The following is a 19703-nucleotide window of genomic DNA, read 5'->3' on the forward strand; positions in this document are numbered from 1 at the left end:
CTCAGCATAGAAGCGGCATGTTTTCGGCCCTGCCTTTCGTTTGTTTCTTTGGTTTTCTGGTAGGCTTGTCTGAGCTCCTTAACTTTCACATGGCAATGTACCAAGTCCCTGGTGTGGCCTCTCTGCATCATGGCCTTGGAAATTTTTTCAAATTTTTTTTCATTTTGTTTTTTGGAACGGAGTTCTGTTAGCACAGAATCCTCTCCTCATATAGCGATCAGATCCAGTACCTCCTGTGCCTTTCCATACTGGAGCTCTTTTTCGATTCTCAGGAGACTGCATTGTTACCTATGCTGATGAGCTCTGCGTGGTCACCTGTGCTGGTGAGCGCTCCATGCTGGCCAAATAGGAAATGAAATTCAAAAGTTCGCGGGGCTTTTCCTGTCTGCCTGGCCAGTGCATCCGAGTTCAGATGGCTTTCCAGAGCAGTCACAATGGTGCACTGCGGGATACCGCCCGGAGGCCAATACCGTCGATTTGCGGCCACGCTAACCCTAATCCGACATGGCAATACCGATTTCAGCACTACTCCTCTCGTCGGGGAGGAGTACAGAAACCGGTTTAAAGAGCCCTTTATATCGATATAAAGGGCCTCGTTGTGTGGACGGGTGCAGGTTTAAATTGGTTTAACGCTGCTAAATTCGGTTTAAACGTGTAGTGTAGACCAGGCCTGGTATTGAGTACATCTTACATACCTCAATCTTTTCAGTATTCTATCTGACAAGTTCACAAGAGACTGGTAGCCCTTCCCACATTTATCTAGAATGTTTTAAAAAACAAGGGCTGGATATAGTGACAATAGTTCTCTGAACAACGACTAAGTGTCTCATCAATCCAAAATAAGACTGAAAAGCCCAATATTATTTAGGGAGTTTTCTCCCCACTGAGGATTTCCTACACATCTTAAACTTTTTACTTTTCCTTTGGACAGTGTGATTTCAGTAAAAATCCACCTGTAATTTAAAGTGCAGCTAATGCCCCCAGGCTATCGTGTTGGCATACATCAGAAAGCAGATTACTATATTTATGAATCAAAGGTACTGGTGGTGAAATATATTAAACCATCTTTTCAATTCAGATGCGTAACCATCTTAATTGTATTTTAAATCTAGTATAGCTTAATCCCCCTTTTTAGTAAAATTTTTTTGTAAGTGATTATTGGATTTATTGAAAGTGCAGATTATTTTCTTAAACAGTAAAAGGGGGCATCAGGTTGCAGAATAACAAAATATTACAGATTTAGACTATTAGTTTGGTTATACAAAGGCTATACATATACTTTTTTCTCAAAAGTTCTCAGTAATTTGTTTTTAATCAGTTTGTGCCAGTTGCTGCATCCTTCCACACTAATGTTACTAATAGTGGGATTTCTTCAAAGCATAGGGCCAAGTCCTGCTTGCCTTGTTCATACAAGTAAGACAAGCAATATTTGGGCCTTAATTATATTTTTTTACTTCAGTTAACACAGGACTTTTCTTTGAGGAATTTAGGGTATCCTTGAAATACCAGTTGACTAAGTTTTTTCTGACTTCAGAGCAGAATTTTGTTTTTTCAAATAGACATTTCCAGAGATAGAATATGGTTCCCTGTATCATGGCATTCCCTTCAGCATTTTGTGATTTTTTTTTTTCTTCTGTTTTGTAAGGCTTAGTGTGCAAGATTATCTAACAATGGTTTTTCATTGTTTTTTTCTTGCGGTGGACATGAACTTTTCACAGTGGTTTGTTTTAGATCCTTCAAATCCTCTGCAGAAAGTGCCTGTTTAATTTTCTTTTATTAGCTATTTGTCTGTAAAGATATAATTCATTCCTATTTGTTTCTTGACCAGAGAGATCTGTTTATCTTGTAATTTCCTTCTGTATTGAGCTACCAGAAGGCTAGTGTTAATTGTAGTATTAACCTTGCATCTGAAGAGGTGGGTTTTTTACCCACGAAAGCTTATGCCCAAATAAATCTGTTAGTCTTTAAGGTGCCACCAGACTCCTTGTTGTTTTTGTGGATACAAACTAACATGGCTACCCCTCTGATACTTGTTGTATTATGGTTTTGTAAATGTCTTAACTGTAAGTTTAAAACGATTGGCATTCTAACCTACTTTTTTGGTGTAATTGTGTTTGATTTGTTTTTTTAAAACACCTGTATTTCCCAGTATAAAATAATCTGGGACATAAATGACGTTTACTTCTGATCTGAAATATCCCTCCGAGTATTATTTGTTCTTCATATATTCCAATGTTGAAAACATTGTAAAGCAAGGGTTAGTTCATATAATTATTTTCTTGGGGGCATTGTTGGTCAATAAGTAGTAGGGTTTTTTTCCAGTGGTGTCACATTCCTTTTTTCAGTCCATAGCCATTGAGTTTTATCATTTGTGATCCTTTCCAACAATAACTTTAATTGAGTTGCAGAGGATTATAACTATAAATTTTGCAGGCTTGACCTCTATTTCAAGAATTGTATTTTTTCTTTGTTCTCATTTCATGTTGCAACTTGATATTTATCAGTTATTTGTGTCTATTTTGTGAGGGTTTCTAGTGGAAAGTATTGGTTCCAAAATAGCATTCTTAGAAGATAGTGAGATTCTTTCCTACACAGAGCAACAATTAATGTCACAACAGATCATCACCATTTTTAATCTCTTAATTTTTGGACTAGTTACTTCTGTGGAGAAACAAAATGAATTCTTTGCATCAGTTTTCACAGCTGAGGATGTGAGGGAGATTTCCCAAACCTGAGCCATTACCAATCTGAAGAACTGTCTCAGATTGAGGTATCGTTAGATGAGGTTTTAGAACAAATTAGCTCTGTCAAGCGATTAAAACAATTAATCGTGTGATTAATCGCACTCTTATAAATAATAGAATACCATTTATTTAAATATTTTGGGATGTTTTCTAAATTTTCAAACATATTGATTTCAGTTACAGCACAGAATACAAAGTGTGCACTGCTTACTTTATATTTATTATTGATTACAAGTATTTCACTGTAAAAAAACAAGAAATAGTATTTTTCAATTCACCAATACAAGTATTGTAGTGCAATCTCTTTGTCATGAAAGTTGAACTTACAAATATAGAATTATGTACCAAAAAAACCTGCATTCAAAAATAAAACAATGTAAAATTAGAACCTGCAGATCCACTCAGTCCTACTTCAGCCAATTGCTCAGATAAACAATTATGGTTACAATTTGCAGGAGATAATGCTGCCCACTTCTTTTTTACAAAATGTCTCCTGAAAGTGAGAACAGGCGTTCACGTGGCACTGTTGTAGCCGGTGCCTCGAGATATTTACGTATCAGATGCGCTAAAGATTCATGTCCATTGATGCGTCAACCATCATTCCAGAGGACATGCGTCCATGCTGATGATGGGTTTTGCTCGATAACAATCCACAGCAGAGTGGACAGACGTATGTTCATTTTCATTATCTGAATCAGATGCCACCAGCAGGTTTGATTTTATTTTTTTTGGTGGTTCTGGTTCAGTAGTTTCCATATCTGAGTGTTGCTCTTTTAAGTCTTCTGAAAGCGTGTTCCACATCTCGTCCCTCTCAGATATTGGATGGTATTTCAGATTCTTAAACCTTGGGTCAAGTGCTATAGCTATTTTTGGGAATCTCGGATTGGTACCTTCCTTAAGTTTTGTCAAATCTGCTATGAAAGTGGTCTTAAAAAAGACATGTGCTGGGTCATCATCTGAGACTATGATATGAAATATATGACAGAATGCAGGAAAAACAGAACAGGAGACATACAGTTCTCCCCCCATGAGTTCAGTCACAAATATAATTAAGACATTATTTTTTTTAACGAGCATCATCAGTGTGGAAGCATGTCCTCTGCAATGGTGGCCAAAGAATGAAGGAGCATATGGATACTTAGCATATCTGACATGTAAATATTTTGCAGCGCCGGCTACAAAAGTACCACGTGAATGTCTGTTCTCGCTCTTTGGTGACATTGTAAACAAGAAGTGGGCAGCATTATCTCCTGCAAATTTTAACCAAACTTGTTAAAAGTTAAGCAGGGAGCTCGTGGGCCAGCTTAAAATGGCAGGCGAGCCATATCCGGCCCACGTGCTGTAGTTTGCCCACCTCAGCACTAAGTTAAAACAAGATTAGGTTAGAGGTCATAAGTTGTGTATTTCTCTGCATTTATTGGGTGCAGTGTTTATGAAGTATTGCCTAATTGTAGGATTTCTGACGCACAGTATTGTTTTTGATATACCACTGAGTATGCTGGGACTTGTAGTTGCACATACAACTTAACTCAGACCATTCTGCTATAATTACTTTTTTACATGTCTTGAATGATTAAATGCCTAAATTAAACTATGAGAAAGTTTGGTGTGCTAAAATATTGGCTCAGTATTGTCAAAATAAACTGCCTTTAAAAAAAATCTTTTATTCAATTTTCCTCCAAAAATAAGAGAAGAGGGGGAAAAAGAACAGATGAGCAAAGGAATAGGAAGGAAGGGAAAGGAAAAGAAAAGGAAGGAGGGCAGGCAGTTGAAAGGAGGGCAGCATTTCAATCTCCATCTGCCAGGAACCAATTAAACATTTGTTTAAAAAAAAAAAAAGTTAGACCAAATCTTTTTAAGAGTTCACTAGGGACCACAAATCCATTTTTTAATACAGGAGCATGTAGTGAACACAGACAGTTAATCTTGTTGGAGTCCTTTAAGGAAGTTTTCTGACTCTTTTGAAAGACATGGGTCTCTTCTCCATGCTGTACATGGAACATGGCTTGAAACAGTATATGATATTTAAGGCCTTTTTGCAGCTAGTCATGTTACTTGCATTATTAAAAGCAGCCCTGTGTTCCACACTATGTCCCGCAAGGTCCTGAAAAATCATAATCCTAGGATTAAAAGCATTCCAGCATTCATTCTTCTCCCTAGCTTTCTACATAATAAACTAACAATAAATGTCAGGAAATGAACAATAATGGCATTTGGTTTAGTGCCAGGGCAGGCTTTAGGGCAAGATACTTGTATGCCTCTGGTAAATTACAATCTCTGCACGGAGGTGGGGGACAAACTCAAGGGATTTCCCCTTTCATCCCCCTCCAGAACCCTCACAATTGCAAATTACTACACAAGGATCATCTTAAAGGTTTCCAAATTGTTTTCAAGGAGCTGATCTCACTGAAATTATGCTGAATTTGAATCTGGCTATCTAGATTTGATCTTCAGTGCCAGATACAAGTCCCTCAGCCTCCCTTACAAACCCAGTCAGATTTAACAGGGACGAGTCAAATGTAATTGTAGCTGGCATTGTGAACATGGTGGACTTAATTTCCATCGTGTCATCTGCAACCCTTTTCAATAGGACCATAACAGCTCCACTCTCCTCCTCAGCAGCAATCTTGTCAGGGGACGGGAGGGGAAGGGAGGAGAGGCCTCAATCTTTTGTTGTTCTAGGATCTAACAGATGGCTTAGAAGTGCCTCATGGCATTTATGATGCTTTATATTTTTAAAATAGTGGTCTTTGGGGTATGGGAGTAGACCTTCTGGCTGTAGTCTGTACCTGCTGCACTCCACTCTTGCCCTGTCCCAGTCCAGCCCTGCAGACTTCCTGCATTCAACACCTGTCCCTCTGTAGCTTAGCCTTACTGAAGTACAGTACCCGCTGCACTGAACTGGAAATACACAAATCTTTAACCATCCCTGGACCTCGCCTCCTTCTGGGACCCTCCCATCCCCCACAGTGCTAATTTTTTTGTCTCCTCCAGTCATTGTCTTTTAATAAAAGAATTGTTTTGGTTTGAAAGTAATTGTTATTCCATCAACTGAAAGCGAACAGAGCCCTGCAAAGCAACAGGAAATTTTCTTAAAGCTTCACATTACATTGTCTGCACCAATCACAATCACCTTCTAGCATTACAAGCACTGCACTCCTGAGCATAGCAACAAATATTAGTGGCTTTCAGCTTTAAATTGCTGCCTCAAGGCATCCCTGATCCTTATGGCCCCACTCTGTGCCCCTCTAATAGCCCTGGTCTCTGGTTGTTCAAATTCAGCCTCCAGGCGCTCAGCCTCAGCGGTCCAGCCCGGAATGAAACTTTCACCTTTCCTTTCACAAATATTATGGAGTGTACAGCATGCGACTGTAAGCATAGGAATATTGTCATAAGCAGGTCCTGTCTCCTATATAGGCAGCACCAGCGAGCCCTTAAACAGCCAAAAGCACACTCAATATTCTGCACTTGCTCAGCTGCTTATTGAACCACTCTTTGCTGCTGTCAAGGTTCCCCATGTATGGCTTCATAAGTCATGGCATTAAAGGGTAGGCATGGTCTCCCAGGATCACAGTGGGCATTTCGACTTCCCCTACAGTGATCTTCTGGTCCAGGAAGAAGGTAGCTTGCAGCTTCCTGAAAAGGCCAGTGTTCCGAAAGATGCATGCATCATGCACCTTTTTGGACCAGTCTGCGTTAATGTCCTTGAAACGTCCATGGTGATCCACAAGCGCCTGGAGAACAATAGGGAAATACCTCTTCTGATTATTGTACTTGGTGGCTAGGTGGTCTTGTGCCAGAATTGGAATATGCATGCCATCTATTGCCCCTCCGCAGTTAGGAAAGCTCATTTGCGCAAAGCCATCCACAATGTGCCCAAAGGCATGGTCTTTCGGAGCAGGATGAGATTATGGCTCTGCACACTTTTGTCAACACGAGTCCAACCGTTGACTTTCCCACTCTGAACTGATTAGCGTCTGCACTGTGTAAACCGATTGGTCGCCATGCGCTTCTCCAATAGCAGGGCAGCTCTCATTTTCATGTCCTTGCGCTGCAGGGCTGGGGTGAGCTCATCACACAGTCCCATGAATGTGGCTTTTCTAATCTGAAAGTTCTGCAACCACTGCTCGTCATCCCAGATGTGCAGGACGATGTGATCCCACGGCTCAGTGCTTGTTTCCAGAACCCCAAAGCAGCGTTCCACTGTGGTCATCAGCTCCGTGAATGCACAAGCAATCTCGTGTTGTAGCTACTAAATGTGGCGAGATGAATGTCAAACTCCTCTTGCCTTTGTAATTTAAGGAATAACTTTACTGCCACTCATGACATGTTAGTGAGAGCAAGCAGCATATTGGTCAACAGCACAGGATCCATTCCTGCAGACCGAAGAGGCAAAGCGCATAGTACACAAACCGTTGAAAGACGGTGCCAAATGCAGATGGAAGCATATTGCTGGTATGTGAAGCAATGCATCGTGGGACATTGGAACAGGACCCAGGATGCCCTGCAACGAGCAGGATGCCCTGCAATGAGCAGAAGAGATGCTCTGTGGGATAGATGCCCACAGTGCATAGCTCCGAATACCCCTGCAAGTGCCGCAAGTATGAACGCGCTGTTGCGCAGGCAGCTGACAGTGTAAACACATAACAGCGGTTTCCCTTCAGCGCTCTCTGAAGAGAAGGGATCTCTGCCAGTCTAGACATACCCATAATCAAACAGTCAAAGATATAGATATGAGTAGGTGGCCAAATAAACATCTTGCAAGTCAGGAGGCTCAGGTTCTGTTCCGAGTTCTGCCATGGACCTCCTGGGTAGCCTTGAGCAAATTACTTAATTTCTTTGTGCGGTAGCTTCCTAATAAGCAGAATTGAAATAATTATACTTAACTTCCTTTTGAGTATTCTGTCTACTATTAGAGTACCAGTAGTAACCAGTCTCTTTAATGCTGAAGAACTTACAGTGCAGTCTGTTGCTTGATGGAAATATGTAGTTACTCTCTGTAATCACAAAAGTTGAGCAACAGATTGCTGTTTACAAATCATGTTTAGCCACCAGTGATCCATTCATTATTTGGTTTTTTCCATAGTTTCTGAACTTAAATCTGGGTACAAGGAAATCTGCTTTTCTCCATACCAGACATCAGCCTAATTTGAATAATCAGTCCCAATAGTTGAGGCTTGAGCTTGGCAGAGTTACAAGTCATTTTTAGTATTGCTTAATCCTTTTTTTCTCTTACAGCTTTGATTTCTTAGTTATAGGCTGTTTCATTTAACCGACTTTCTGTAACCAAATATTTGAACAAATTTCACTAGTACAAAAGTTTATGAAAAACTAAATGAAAGGGGTTTGAATAGAGCCAGATTGAAATATGAACGTTTTCATGCTTTTGTCCACAACTATTCTTCTAGCTCTGTTGAGGATCATCATGGATTAGATGCATAGAGAGAAATTCAGCTTGACCTTGAGGAAGGCAAGGATAGAATTAATGAGGGCAGACTTTGTGAAAAGTTACAGCAAAATAGATGTGTGCCAATGTGAGAATTGGGAGAGTGAAATATGCAGGAGCGGCGCGAGGGTTTTTGGCGCCCTAGGCACAGGGCCGGCTCGCCGGTCCCGGTGGACCTCCCACAGGCATTCCTGCGGATGGTCCGCTGGTTCCGCAGCTCTGGTGGACCTCCCGCAGGCGTCCCTGGGGACGGTCCGCTGGTCCCGCGGTTCTGGTGGACCTGCCGCAGGCATGCCTGCGGATGCTCCGCCAGAGCCGCGGGACCAGCGGACCGTCCGCAGGCACGCCTGCGGGAGGTCCACCAGAGCAGTCTGCTGCCCTCCCAAATCCTAGCGCCCGAGGCGACATAAATGGAAGCGCCGTCCTTGGAAATGTGCTGAATTCCTTGATAGACATTAAGTGTACAAAAAATCCCTGTTTCCAGGTTTCTCCTCCTACTTCCCCATCTTCTCCACTTGTGTTACTGTGGCTTTTTTTCCCTCTTATTTCTTCTCTTACTCTTTTCTGGAACCTATCATTTTTGGTGTTAGTAGATACCACTGAGGATTTTAAGGCCATGATTTAATCCATAAGGGACCAGTGAGATGTTTTGATTCTTCTTAATATGCTTGCAACACTGGACTCAGCCAGGCCAGAACCAGCACTTTCAGCCAGTAGTGCTATGCTTGGCCTGGTTTGGGGAATTGCCTCACATCTGAATTACAAAATTGAATCGTGGATTTTTATGGTATCTGTTTTTCCACTTTTCCTCAACGCTCTGCTTGGATTTTCATGACAATGTGTTCTTTTTGTTGTCAGAGTAACAACAACATTTAGCACAATCAAAGTGGAAGTAACAAATTGCCGATCGCTTTACAGATTATCCCATATTCAAATATTAAAATATGCTTGGATACTTCACAAAATACATCTGATATGTAAGTTATTTTGTGGCTGACATAAACTTGACTGTGTAAAGCCACCTATCTATTTAATTAAACAAATTTAAATGAATAATTTTCCTTAAATGTTTTTAGCTCATACATATTAAATGTTTGTTAAACATTCATGTAATGGGTGTTTCACGTAGTCTTGCGGATATAAAAGTGTGAAAGGCACGGTACAGTTTTATACGTGGAAATAGTTATGATGAACAAATTGGATACTTTAAAGATAGGTTAGGTACAACTACACTACCAAGCATGGTACCAGTCCGATAGCATACTTCTTTTAAAACTCCTGGATTTACAGACAGTTAGTGAAGTCTTAAGAGGATATTGTCGGATTTAACAGATTTCCTACTAAATGGAGGCAAGTAAGTGGGGAATTAGCAGTTCAGGACCTCAATGATAGAATGATGGTATCAAACTTTTGTTTAAAATACAGTGCTCTGTACTCTTCTCTTTTATTACCTCTACATATTTGTACAAAAGAGTGTTTTTATAGCAGTTCACCTTTAATTAAATGTTTGTAGGGGGAGGGGATTATTTTTTACATCAGATTAAAGGCAGATTTTGATGTATAATGTTGAATTTTTCTTTCTTTTGCCATTGTCTGTCTAATATTTACTGAAAATGTCCATAAAATTTTTTTTAAAAAAATGACCAACTTCAAAATGCAATACAGTGTATTTCTCAGTTTATTTCATGGTACTGTCACTTTTCATTTAAAATCAACTTTTTCAAAACTTATTTCTTAATGAAGTTAATCAGATTAATTTTATTTAGTCACATCTGTTCATGATTGTTTCCCCGTTTTACATGCCATACAAATCATGAAATTAAGCTAATTATATACCATTATCAGCTGCAAAGAACTGGTTTCACAGTTTTATACCTTTTAATTCCCAGCAGGATATTAAGGCTTGTTTTTTGTTAATGGGAAAAGAGCAGTAACTTAAATGGATTTCCCTGCAGTTATCACCAAAGGATTAACCAGTTTATTATTGTTTTTCACATTTCTAAATTGGTTCTAAAACATTACATTTCATGTGTTCTTATTGATGGCATTACTTGTCATGCTATTAAAACCTATTCTCCAAGCAGAGTTGTTATATACAAATAATTGCAGTACAACTATAAAGCAAAAATATATATATTGTAATTACAAGTGTGGTTTCTGTGGATAATAAACCTGTATTTTTGGGGGTGGGGTGGTTTATTATATTTACACAGGTGATGATGAGCAGAGTGACTGGTTTCATGAAAATGAATCTGGCGGTGCGTGTGGAATCACTGGGGTCGGTCACTGGTGGGAACAGGACCCAACGGAGTTGGAGAAAGAATTGCCTGATCCAGTCTTTGAAAGTATCTTAACTGGTGCTTTCCCTCTTATGTCCCATTCAGGGAAGAGAGGTCAGTAACGCTCAAAGGCAGAATAATGTAGAAGCTTGGGTTCAATGAAGAGATGTCTGTAGTCTGCATCTGATATGTAAAGAGTGTGGCAGTTGGTCTTGATCTTAGAGTTTCATTAGTTTGAGAATTTTCACAATCTTTTTTAGAGCAGTGCTAAGATTGGAAATGAGAAATACAATTGCCAATGATTGCAAAGTTCAGGATGTACAAAATTGATTATTTTTCTTAAGCCCTTATCTTGCAAACCTGTACTCCTACAAGGAGTCCCATTGATTGCAGTGACTTCAATGGATTTTTTTGGGAACATCTACATTGCAGTTGGGACATACCTCATCTAGCTAGGTTGCTAAAAATAGGAGTGACGGTGCTGTAACATCAGCTCAGGCTTCGGTGTGGGTTGCACAAAGCCACCTGACCCCCCACCCCCACCCCCATGTACTCACTTGTGCAGACTTTGCCAAAGTTCACACCTCTGTGTCCTCACTACTGTTTTTAGCCAGCTAGTTAGATTAAAGGTAGCACAGGTATATCTACACAAACTGCAAATCTGCAACCTTTGATGCAGTGCAAATGTACCCTTTATGTGGGTCAGGGTTTGCAGAATCAGCCCCTAAACTTGTAATTCAATAGCTTTCATAAAATAATTCAATAGTTTTAGAAACGAAACAAAATGGTGCATTTGTAAAATTAACAACAAATTTAAAATATTCTTTGTTATTCAAAAAAAATGTTTGTATTCCTTTTGGTTCCCGTCTCCTATTGTACCTTTAGGAATGTGATTGTCTGTAATATAAAATATTTTTTAAACTGAGCTCTAATGCTTGCTTGTAGGTTTCCAGAGTAGATTTAGTCATCTTCATGGAATGCCAGCAAGGAACATCAAAAAGGTTTCAGGAAACCCAGCTGCATTGGTAGGCCTGCTTTTTTTCGTTCAAACTAATTTGAACTGTTTTTCCATTATTATAACAAAACAAAAACACAAAAACAAAATGTATATTCCTCTTTCATTGATATCCTAATGTTTGTATATAGCTGAAGGGATTCATTCTTTTACAGTGTGCAAATTAGAATGGTAAGACTCTACTATAAACTAGTTCTTCTAACACTTTTATGTTTGTTTGTTTTTAATTCTTCGCCTTCGAATACTATGATATTATAATGGAATGATCCAAACAAACTGTTAATTAGAAGACTGTTCCTTAATGCTTTACATTATGAACTGTAGGGGGGGAAAGTCAAAGAAAAATACAAATCTCAGTATATGGCAGATGTATGTGAAAAAAGGGATATTTATTTAAAGCAAACCACATTGTAGAGAGATTATTTTCTACTTTTTAACTTGTCTTTTTTTTTTAAAGGAGCATCAAAACTGATAAGGTACTCAAATGCACCTGACACTAAGTATATGTGGCACATAGGATTAATGTACTGTTCATTTTTTCTGTGGAGAACTCTCATCTCTTTCACCTTCAACTTCGTATTTTTTTTTTTAAGGCCATATGTTAAAATGAAGTTAGTGATCTAATACTCATATAGGCACATCACAAAATCCCCAGAACCTCTAAGCACAAATGTTGTTATTAAACGTCCCCTCAGTTGTAGGAACAATAACGTTGATAAAGAAGAGAGAGAGACCAGTTATATCACTGCCTCTCCCACTCCACTCCCAATTCTGCTTTTTTCAAATAAAGCTGTATGGGTTTGAAAACTCTTTCTGGAGGGAGAGTGAAAGAGGAGGAGGGACAGCTTTTAAAATAATGTTTTTAAAAAAACTCATTGAAGTGAGCTGTAATTCTTTATCAGAATGGGAGTTGAGAGGTGAATGGAGAGCAAGGAGAGCTCATTTCAAAACAGTAACTTGAGGGTTCTCTCCGGTAATAATCATATCCTAGAATGATAAATTCTAAGGCCTTCAGCCTCATCCTCTAACGTCTTTATCAGAGAACACTGTTAATTTGCTTCATTAGAATCATATGACGATGGAAACTGTAAAAGGTATTACGTACACAGAGCATAGAAAAGCAGTACTGGAAGGGAAATTTTGTAATTGAAATCTTTGTCCAATAGTTTCCATTCAGAGCTGAATAAGACACTTTAAAACCTTGGCCTATGAACTCTACCTTTAGTGGTCATGAATTAGATGAATGCTGTCTAGTTCTTGGTTTCAGATCTACCTATTTTTATTTTTGGTTCACTGCTTACTTGAGCATATCTGGGATTTGTAGCCCATTTTCAAGTCTTATTGCAATCTCGCCCTGGTATTTTATAGGAGCTATTACAACTGATAGGTTAGCTTCATGGTATTGATGATATATAGCTTAACCACCTTAGAAACTGTCTTTCCCCTCTAAATAGTAAAAAGGTGATTAAATACTGCATATGTGTACATATAACAAGAGATGTGTTGCTTTCTGGTACAAGTTGTGGATTGTTATAAGGAGAACCTCATGTGTATTAATAATAAAGTAGTTTCCTGTATAACAACTGCATGTTATTCATTAAAGAAAGATAACTGAATTATCTCTAGATGGTAAATTTATTGTTACATAATATTCGGACTGTGTGGTATGTTCCCAGAGCCAGTTTCAAAGGAGGTAAAATGCCCTGCAAAGCTCCACATTTGAAAGAAAAAATATGTAGATGTAGATATAGATATTGGGCAAATGTACAGCTAGCTGTTAGCTTGAACAGTTTCCTGATCTGCATGCATCCTGGGTTTCTGGTTATTTTTGCAGGCACACCCATCACATCCAACTTGGAAATTTTGGTTCTTCATGTCAGAACACACAAGATTGTTTATCAATGAGGTGATTTTCAAAGAGAATCTTTTAAAAAGACCAATCCAGTGACATAAAGAAAAAAAATAATTTAATACCTGCAACATCTGATAACACAGAACAAGAAGTAATTACTGCTGTTAGATTGTTACACTGAAGAGCTAGAATGCTTTTAGAAAGATTAATATCCTGAGCAAAGAAGAATACTGCAGACTCAACCCATTGAACAGAATGTGATGGTGACCTAATTCTTTCATTTTTAATGGAGATGAGTCTGTGATGTCTGCTCAAGAGCAGTGATATAGACTTGAAAAGAAGAAGGGGGGAAATGGACATTCTACAGTGAGGTATGCCAGCGTATAACACACATTTATAGGGAACATTTTTAATCAAAGGACAGATACATTGTAACGTAGGCCCCAATCCTGTAATAAGTTCAGTGCAGATGAACCCTTGTATCTTTGCAGAGCTCAAGACAATGGGGCTCTGCAAAGATGCACGGGTCTACCGACAGAAATTCCGTTGTAGAATCAAAACCATGGTAATTAATGAAATCCTGAAAACATTTCTGAGCTGCTGTGGAAGGGCAATTATTTTGATTTTGGTAATACTTTGTGATCTTCCTCTATTAAGGAAACAAAATTCATGTTAAATGTAAGATCTCCAGCTGTGTCATAATTACCTGTTGCATTTTGTATTTTTGGGGTAGCACCTTCTTGTAATACTGAATTACCTTCTTCACATCTTGTTTCCTTTACAGTACATGGGGGCTGAGAATTTGGGGTGGGACATTTGTTTGTGTATCAGTTGGGTGTTTTTTAATTTACATTAGCCCCAACTTGCCACACAGATTGGCTGTCAGGAAAATATTTAGACATACGTTTTAATGGGCCTGTTCTTACATTTTGAACAAATTGTAAACAGTCTCTCTGTTTCTCTCATTAGTGTACTGCTTTTTGTGAACCTAATCACTTCTTTAATGATCTGACTCTTATGTCTGGTTCATTCAGTGATGCCAAAATCTAGTTTTTGATATTCTGCATCATATATTGAACAGTGAGAATAAATATAAACATTAAACTGCTGCTATTCACTACGCATTGTCCAACCTGCACACTGAATAAGCATGGGTCCTATTGGAAAAATAGTTTATGCTCATCTGATTAAATTACTATATTATAATATGTAAACACAAAGAGGTAGCGACAACTTCCTGTTGGTATGCATACTTCCACCTTTTCATGTTCTCTGTATGTATAAATATCTCCTGTCTCTGTGTTCCGTTCTGTGCATCCAAAGAAGTGAGCTGTAGCTCACGAAAGCTTATGCTCAAATAAATTTGTTAGTCTCTAAGGTGCCACAAGTACTCCTGTTCTTTTAGCCTTAAATTTGGCATTTCATGATTTGAATGCTTTACTTTGCAGCCTCAACATTTTTAACATAGTTCTTTTTTTTTTAAGGATTATAAATATCTGTAATTTTTCTGTATGCTAAATCTTTTACTTAAAGTGCTTCATGTTTGTACGAGGCATGTTTTAATTCCAAAACATGTAAAAATAGCATAAGCCTATTTTTTGTAACTCATGCTACATATCAGCGTTTGATAGTAGATTTTTTTTAGGTGTACTACGTAAAAATCCGCTGAGTTCAGTGGAAGTTGGCATACTTAGATTTTTCTTACTCTGATCACATTTTTTAATGTGTCCATTATATCAATGCATGGCATTCTTATATTAAATTCAAATATAGTGAGTCTGAGTGATATTTCTATGATTCTATAGTACTACAGGTCTGGAAGGGACTTGAGAGGTCATCAAGTTCAGCAACTTGCACTGAGACAGGACCAAGTAAACCTAGACCATCTCTGACAAGTGTTTGTCCAACTGTTCTTAAAAACCTCCAGTGATGGGGATTCCACAACCTCCCTTAGAAGCTTATTCCAGAGTTTAACTACCTTGATAGTTAGTAAGTTTTTTCTCATATCTAACCTAAATCTCTCTTGCTATAAATTAAGCCCATTACTTCTTGGCCTACCTTCAATATATATGGGGAATAATCGATCACCATCCTCTTTATAACAGCTGTTAACATATTTGAAGACTGTTCACAGGTCCCCCCCCTCAGTTTTCTGTTCTCAAGACTAAACATGTCCAGTTTTTGTAACCTTTCTTCTTTCCTCAGGTTTTCTACACCTTTTATCGTTTTTATTGCCCTTTTTTGGACTCTCTCTAATTAATTCACATCTTTTCTAAAGTATGACATCCAGAATTGGATATCAAGTATCAGAGGGGTAGCCATGTTAGTCTGGATCTGTAAAAGCAGCAAAGCAAAGCAGCAAAAGCAGCAAAGTGAATACCCACTTCATCGGATGCATGCTCCAAAACGTCTGTTAGTCTATAAGGTGCCACAGGACTCCTTGCTGCTTTTACAGAACTGGATATAGTACTCCAGCTGAGGTCTCAACAATGCCGACTTGAGCGGGGACAATTACCTCCTCTGTCTTGCGTCCTGTTAATACATCCCAGAATGGCATTAGTCTTTTTTGGCAACTGCATCGCATTGTTGACTCATATTCATTTGGTGATCCATTCTAATCCCCAGATGCTTTTCAGCAGTGCTAGCCAGTTACTCTCCTTTTTGTAGTTGCGCATTTGATTTTTCCTTCCTAAGTATAGTACTTTACATGTTTTTATTGAATTTCATCTTGTTGATTTCAGACTAATTCTCTAATTTATCAAGGTCTTTTTGACTTCTAATCCTGTACTCAGGTGCTTTCAACCCCTCCCAACTTGGTGTCATCTGCAAATGTTATAAGCACTCTCTTTACTCAATTATCCAAGTCATTGATATTAATTCTTTAATACTACAGGTTTTCAGGGTACTATGTCTAGCTATATCATCACATATGGTACTATCTCTCGGATCCCCATCAAGTTATCAAAGATATTGCATCATTTTGTTAAGAACTGAAATGAGTCTGACATACACATTTATTAGAATTGTGAATCCAAATTCTGCTTCTCTTTATTCAATTACATATTTTTGCTATCATACTAATAGGTGGATCGTGTTTTCCTTAACTGGATCAAAATGGTATGTTTTTGTTCAGTCAATTCCAGATGTCTAATTTTTAGTTTCTCTTACTAATATGTCAGTAAAAGGCTTAATTGATTGGGAAAAAAAACAGGTACTATGAACTAAAGGTACTAGAAAATGACAGTTCTTACTGTTGGGGGAAATAAAGCTTTTCAAATGTTTTTGCTCATCTTGGTGCTCATTGTGTTAATATAATATCTTCATCATTTTGTGTGCAAGTTTTCTAGTGAAATGAGTATGAATGTTAAAATATCAATGCTCCTGCTCTTGGCCCTTGGCTTCAGATATAGCCTATTCCCTGAAAAGTGAAGTAATTGTGATGAGCTTTGAGTTCTGTAAGTATGATTGTGCCTCTTGCTAACTCTGCTTTCTTTCTGGTGTGGCATCTGGGAAATGACAGCAGTAGACTAAACTGTAAAAAGAGTTGACCTATACAAGCTGCACTTCCTGTGGGCTCTGCCATATCTTCCTCGCTAGCCCTAGTCCCTGGTCCTGAAATTGATACTAAGTTAAGCCTATTTCTGGCCCTGAGCTCACTCAGAATTGCTGCTATGCTACTGTTAGTCTGTTTGTTTTTGGCTGAATCCTGCTATGGTATTTAAGCTTTTTTGAATATAGCCATAACATCATTATTTCTTATCTGGTCTTGTCTTTATTGTTCAGGAGACACAATAAATGAGGAAAGCTAAATTTGAGAGGTGTGTTTCTTCAAGATCTGGTTGAAGAGCACTTCTGCTTCAATTTCCTTTGGTTTCTTTGCTTTTCTCTTTTAAAATATGGTCCAAGTAGGACACAGGTTTCTCAGAAAATCTTAGCAGAAGCCTTGAGATGATGTGCGCTCAGAGAAAAATCCTCCAGCTCAGCTTTGGAGAGGCCCACATCTCTTGCGTGCCATTTCATGATTTTGAGGGACTCTTCTATGTGGGGTTGGGTCAGGAATATTTGCACACTTTTTATTGTTTGCTGTGAGAATTTTTATGAGAGCAAACTTAAGTACTTCTGTTCCTAATGTTTCTGTAATTGAAGAACTGATAGAATTTCTTTAGAGATTTCTAAAGATACGTTTCTGGTTAAAATAACTTGAAAATTGTGTGAAATGGTGATAGAACTATAACGGGGTCTGTTATCCAAAAGAATATTTCCTTACAACATACATTTGGGTATTAAAAAATTCAGTTAAAGAACAAAAAAGATTGAGGGTTGTAAGTCTGAAGAGAAGGTTTTGAGAGAGAGAATCTAGTAGTAGGTGTCATGATTAAAAGAGAACTGTACCCATTTTTCTCAAACGAGAAGTATATTTAACAAAATAAAATGCACCTGTCACCATGAATAAATTCTGAAATGCATTTTCCTTAAAGCATTCACTTTCATTGACATAGCTGAGCTATTACTTAGGTATCATTTCTGACTGTCATCATGAGAGCCCAATAGAATACTATTAAAGATTTTTTTTCTAATCTGTGTTAATAACAGCTTAGTTGACCCATCATAAAATTAACTTTAATTATAATGGTTCCTTGTATCCCATAGATCCATTGTTCTCAAACTGATACACAAGCTGCATTCAAATAGTAAGCAGGTAGGTTTAAAGTACAGTGTCAGAATAAGAATTGGTTGTAACTTTACTGATTAAAATGTAGGAGGCGGTCCTCTTAAGTAGCTTGAGTTTTAGATACACTATGGTAGGTCTGAAAGCTTAAAAAAAATCTCTCCATCTTCTGTCACTTGGCTTCCTTCACCCACCTTGACCCTTACTAGTCATGTCTGAGGGAGACAATGGCCTTTTTTTGTGCCAGTGATCCTGCAAACAAGCAGAAGTAGTACTTTACCCTTTCTCTGCTCCCCTGAGGTCATAATTCATGAGCCAAACAATAGCCACAAAAATCGGATACCAAATTCAGTTTGCTAACAAACACTAATTTTTGTTTAAATCAATTCCAAAATACAGTGAAAAATCATAAAGTTAAAGGCAGTTAAAGTAACACATTTCTCAACTGACTTTTAATGCAGCACCAAAGGGTATTTAATGATGCATGGAACATGTTCTTCTACTCAATTTCCTCCATGGTCACCACAAACCATTACTGCTTCTGAGTCAGTCCATTTAACCAATGGAGACCTAACTCTTAAATAAATTGAAATAGTGGTCACTTATGAAACTTTTAAAATGTACTATATACATTTAACTCATTTGCATAAAGCTTGGGTCTGGTTGAATTTTAATTTTCCCTACCACTTATGTATTCTAAAGTTATTTTGTATACTGAAGTCTGCAACAGTGAAATCATAATCTGGTTTCTCTCGCTCATGGGTCTGGGAATGTATTGTGATTACAGAAGGCAAAGGAAGAATAATATGTAAAGTTTACATAAAAAGACTTTTTTACTTTTTCTTGGTATTATGCCAGGTTGCCTTTTCCCCCTTTCTTATATTTTGTGTGGTGTCTACCTAGATTGTAAGCTCAGGATGTGGACAGTGTCTTTAAACATGCCAATAAAACACCTAGTGCAATTGGTGCTTAACAAAAAGTAAGTCTGACTAACATGTCAGTTAGTTGCTATTTTATAGAGATAACGACTCTATATTACCATGTAATTGCAGGTAGGCCTTTCCATGCAGCACTGATTAAGATACAAAAATATATTTCTAAGCACAACTGCATAATACCAATTACTAAAATCATCAGTTTTGTACAGCAGGTGAAGTTCATATTGGATATTCTGGTTAAAGTTCAATTGTTGAAGTAATTATCAAATCATTTACTATTTAAAATATTAAACACTAACTTTCTTCTAGGAGCCTAATATTAATGCCATGTTGGAAACTCATTTAAAATCTCTTCTAGTACAGTATCAAAAAGGGCTTAAATTCTCAGATTATTTCCCAGAGCCTCATTTAGACATTGACATTGTAGAAGAAGTCATTTATTCTTTTGTTGGTAAAGCAGAGAAACCTTACAAGTAGTTCACTTCCTAAAATGCTTCAGCTTTAGCTTTCTGCCTTTTTAAGTTGCTGGTAGCATTATCTGATGGCCTGTAGAACTCACTATCTTCCTGTTTGCCTTCAGATACCCGATATCAGAAAAGCTCGAGATCCGTAAGAGGCGAAACAAGTTAAAGTAGCATGTAACAAGAACATATTAGTCATGAGCTAAATTTTCAATTGAAAGTCAATTGGAGGATTTTACATAGAAAACTAGTGTGCTCTAATCTTTAGTACATGGGGACTAAGAACTAGGAGTTCTGTT

The 19703-nt window shown here is 38.0% G+C and overlaps 1 protein-coding gene across 3 annotated transcripts in view; it reads left to right on the plus strand.

Moving 5' to 3' along the window:
* GPATCH2 (G-patch domain containing 2) overlaps nt 1-19703 on the plus strand; it is a 191188-nt gene that overhangs the window by 24882 nt on the left and 146603 nt on the right. Inside the window, exons 4-6 of one of the 3 annotated variants that reach the window (XM_030557493.1) lie at nt 10404-10583; nt 11415-11494; nt 13319-13786. In XM_030557493.1, coding sequence (XP_030413353.1) covers nt 10404-10583; nt 11415-11494; nt 13319-13432 — 374 coding nt within the window. In that variant the 3' untranslated portion in view covers nt 13433-13786. Of the gene's footprint in view, nt 1-10403; nt 10584-11414; nt 11495-11941; nt 13016-13318; nt 13787-19703 lie in introns of those variants that run through there. The other 2 variants (XM_030557494.1, XM_030557492.1) reach the window with 2 other exon arrangements.

The sequence above is a fragment of the Gopherus evgoodei genome, chromosome 3 (genome assembly GCF_007399415.2).
Source record: "Gopherus evgoodei ecotype Sinaloan lineage chromosome 3, rGopEvg1_v1.p, whole genome shotgun sequence".
NCBI classification, from domain to species: domain Eukaryota; kingdom Metazoa; phylum Chordata; order Testudines; family Testudinidae; genus Gopherus; species Gopherus evgoodei.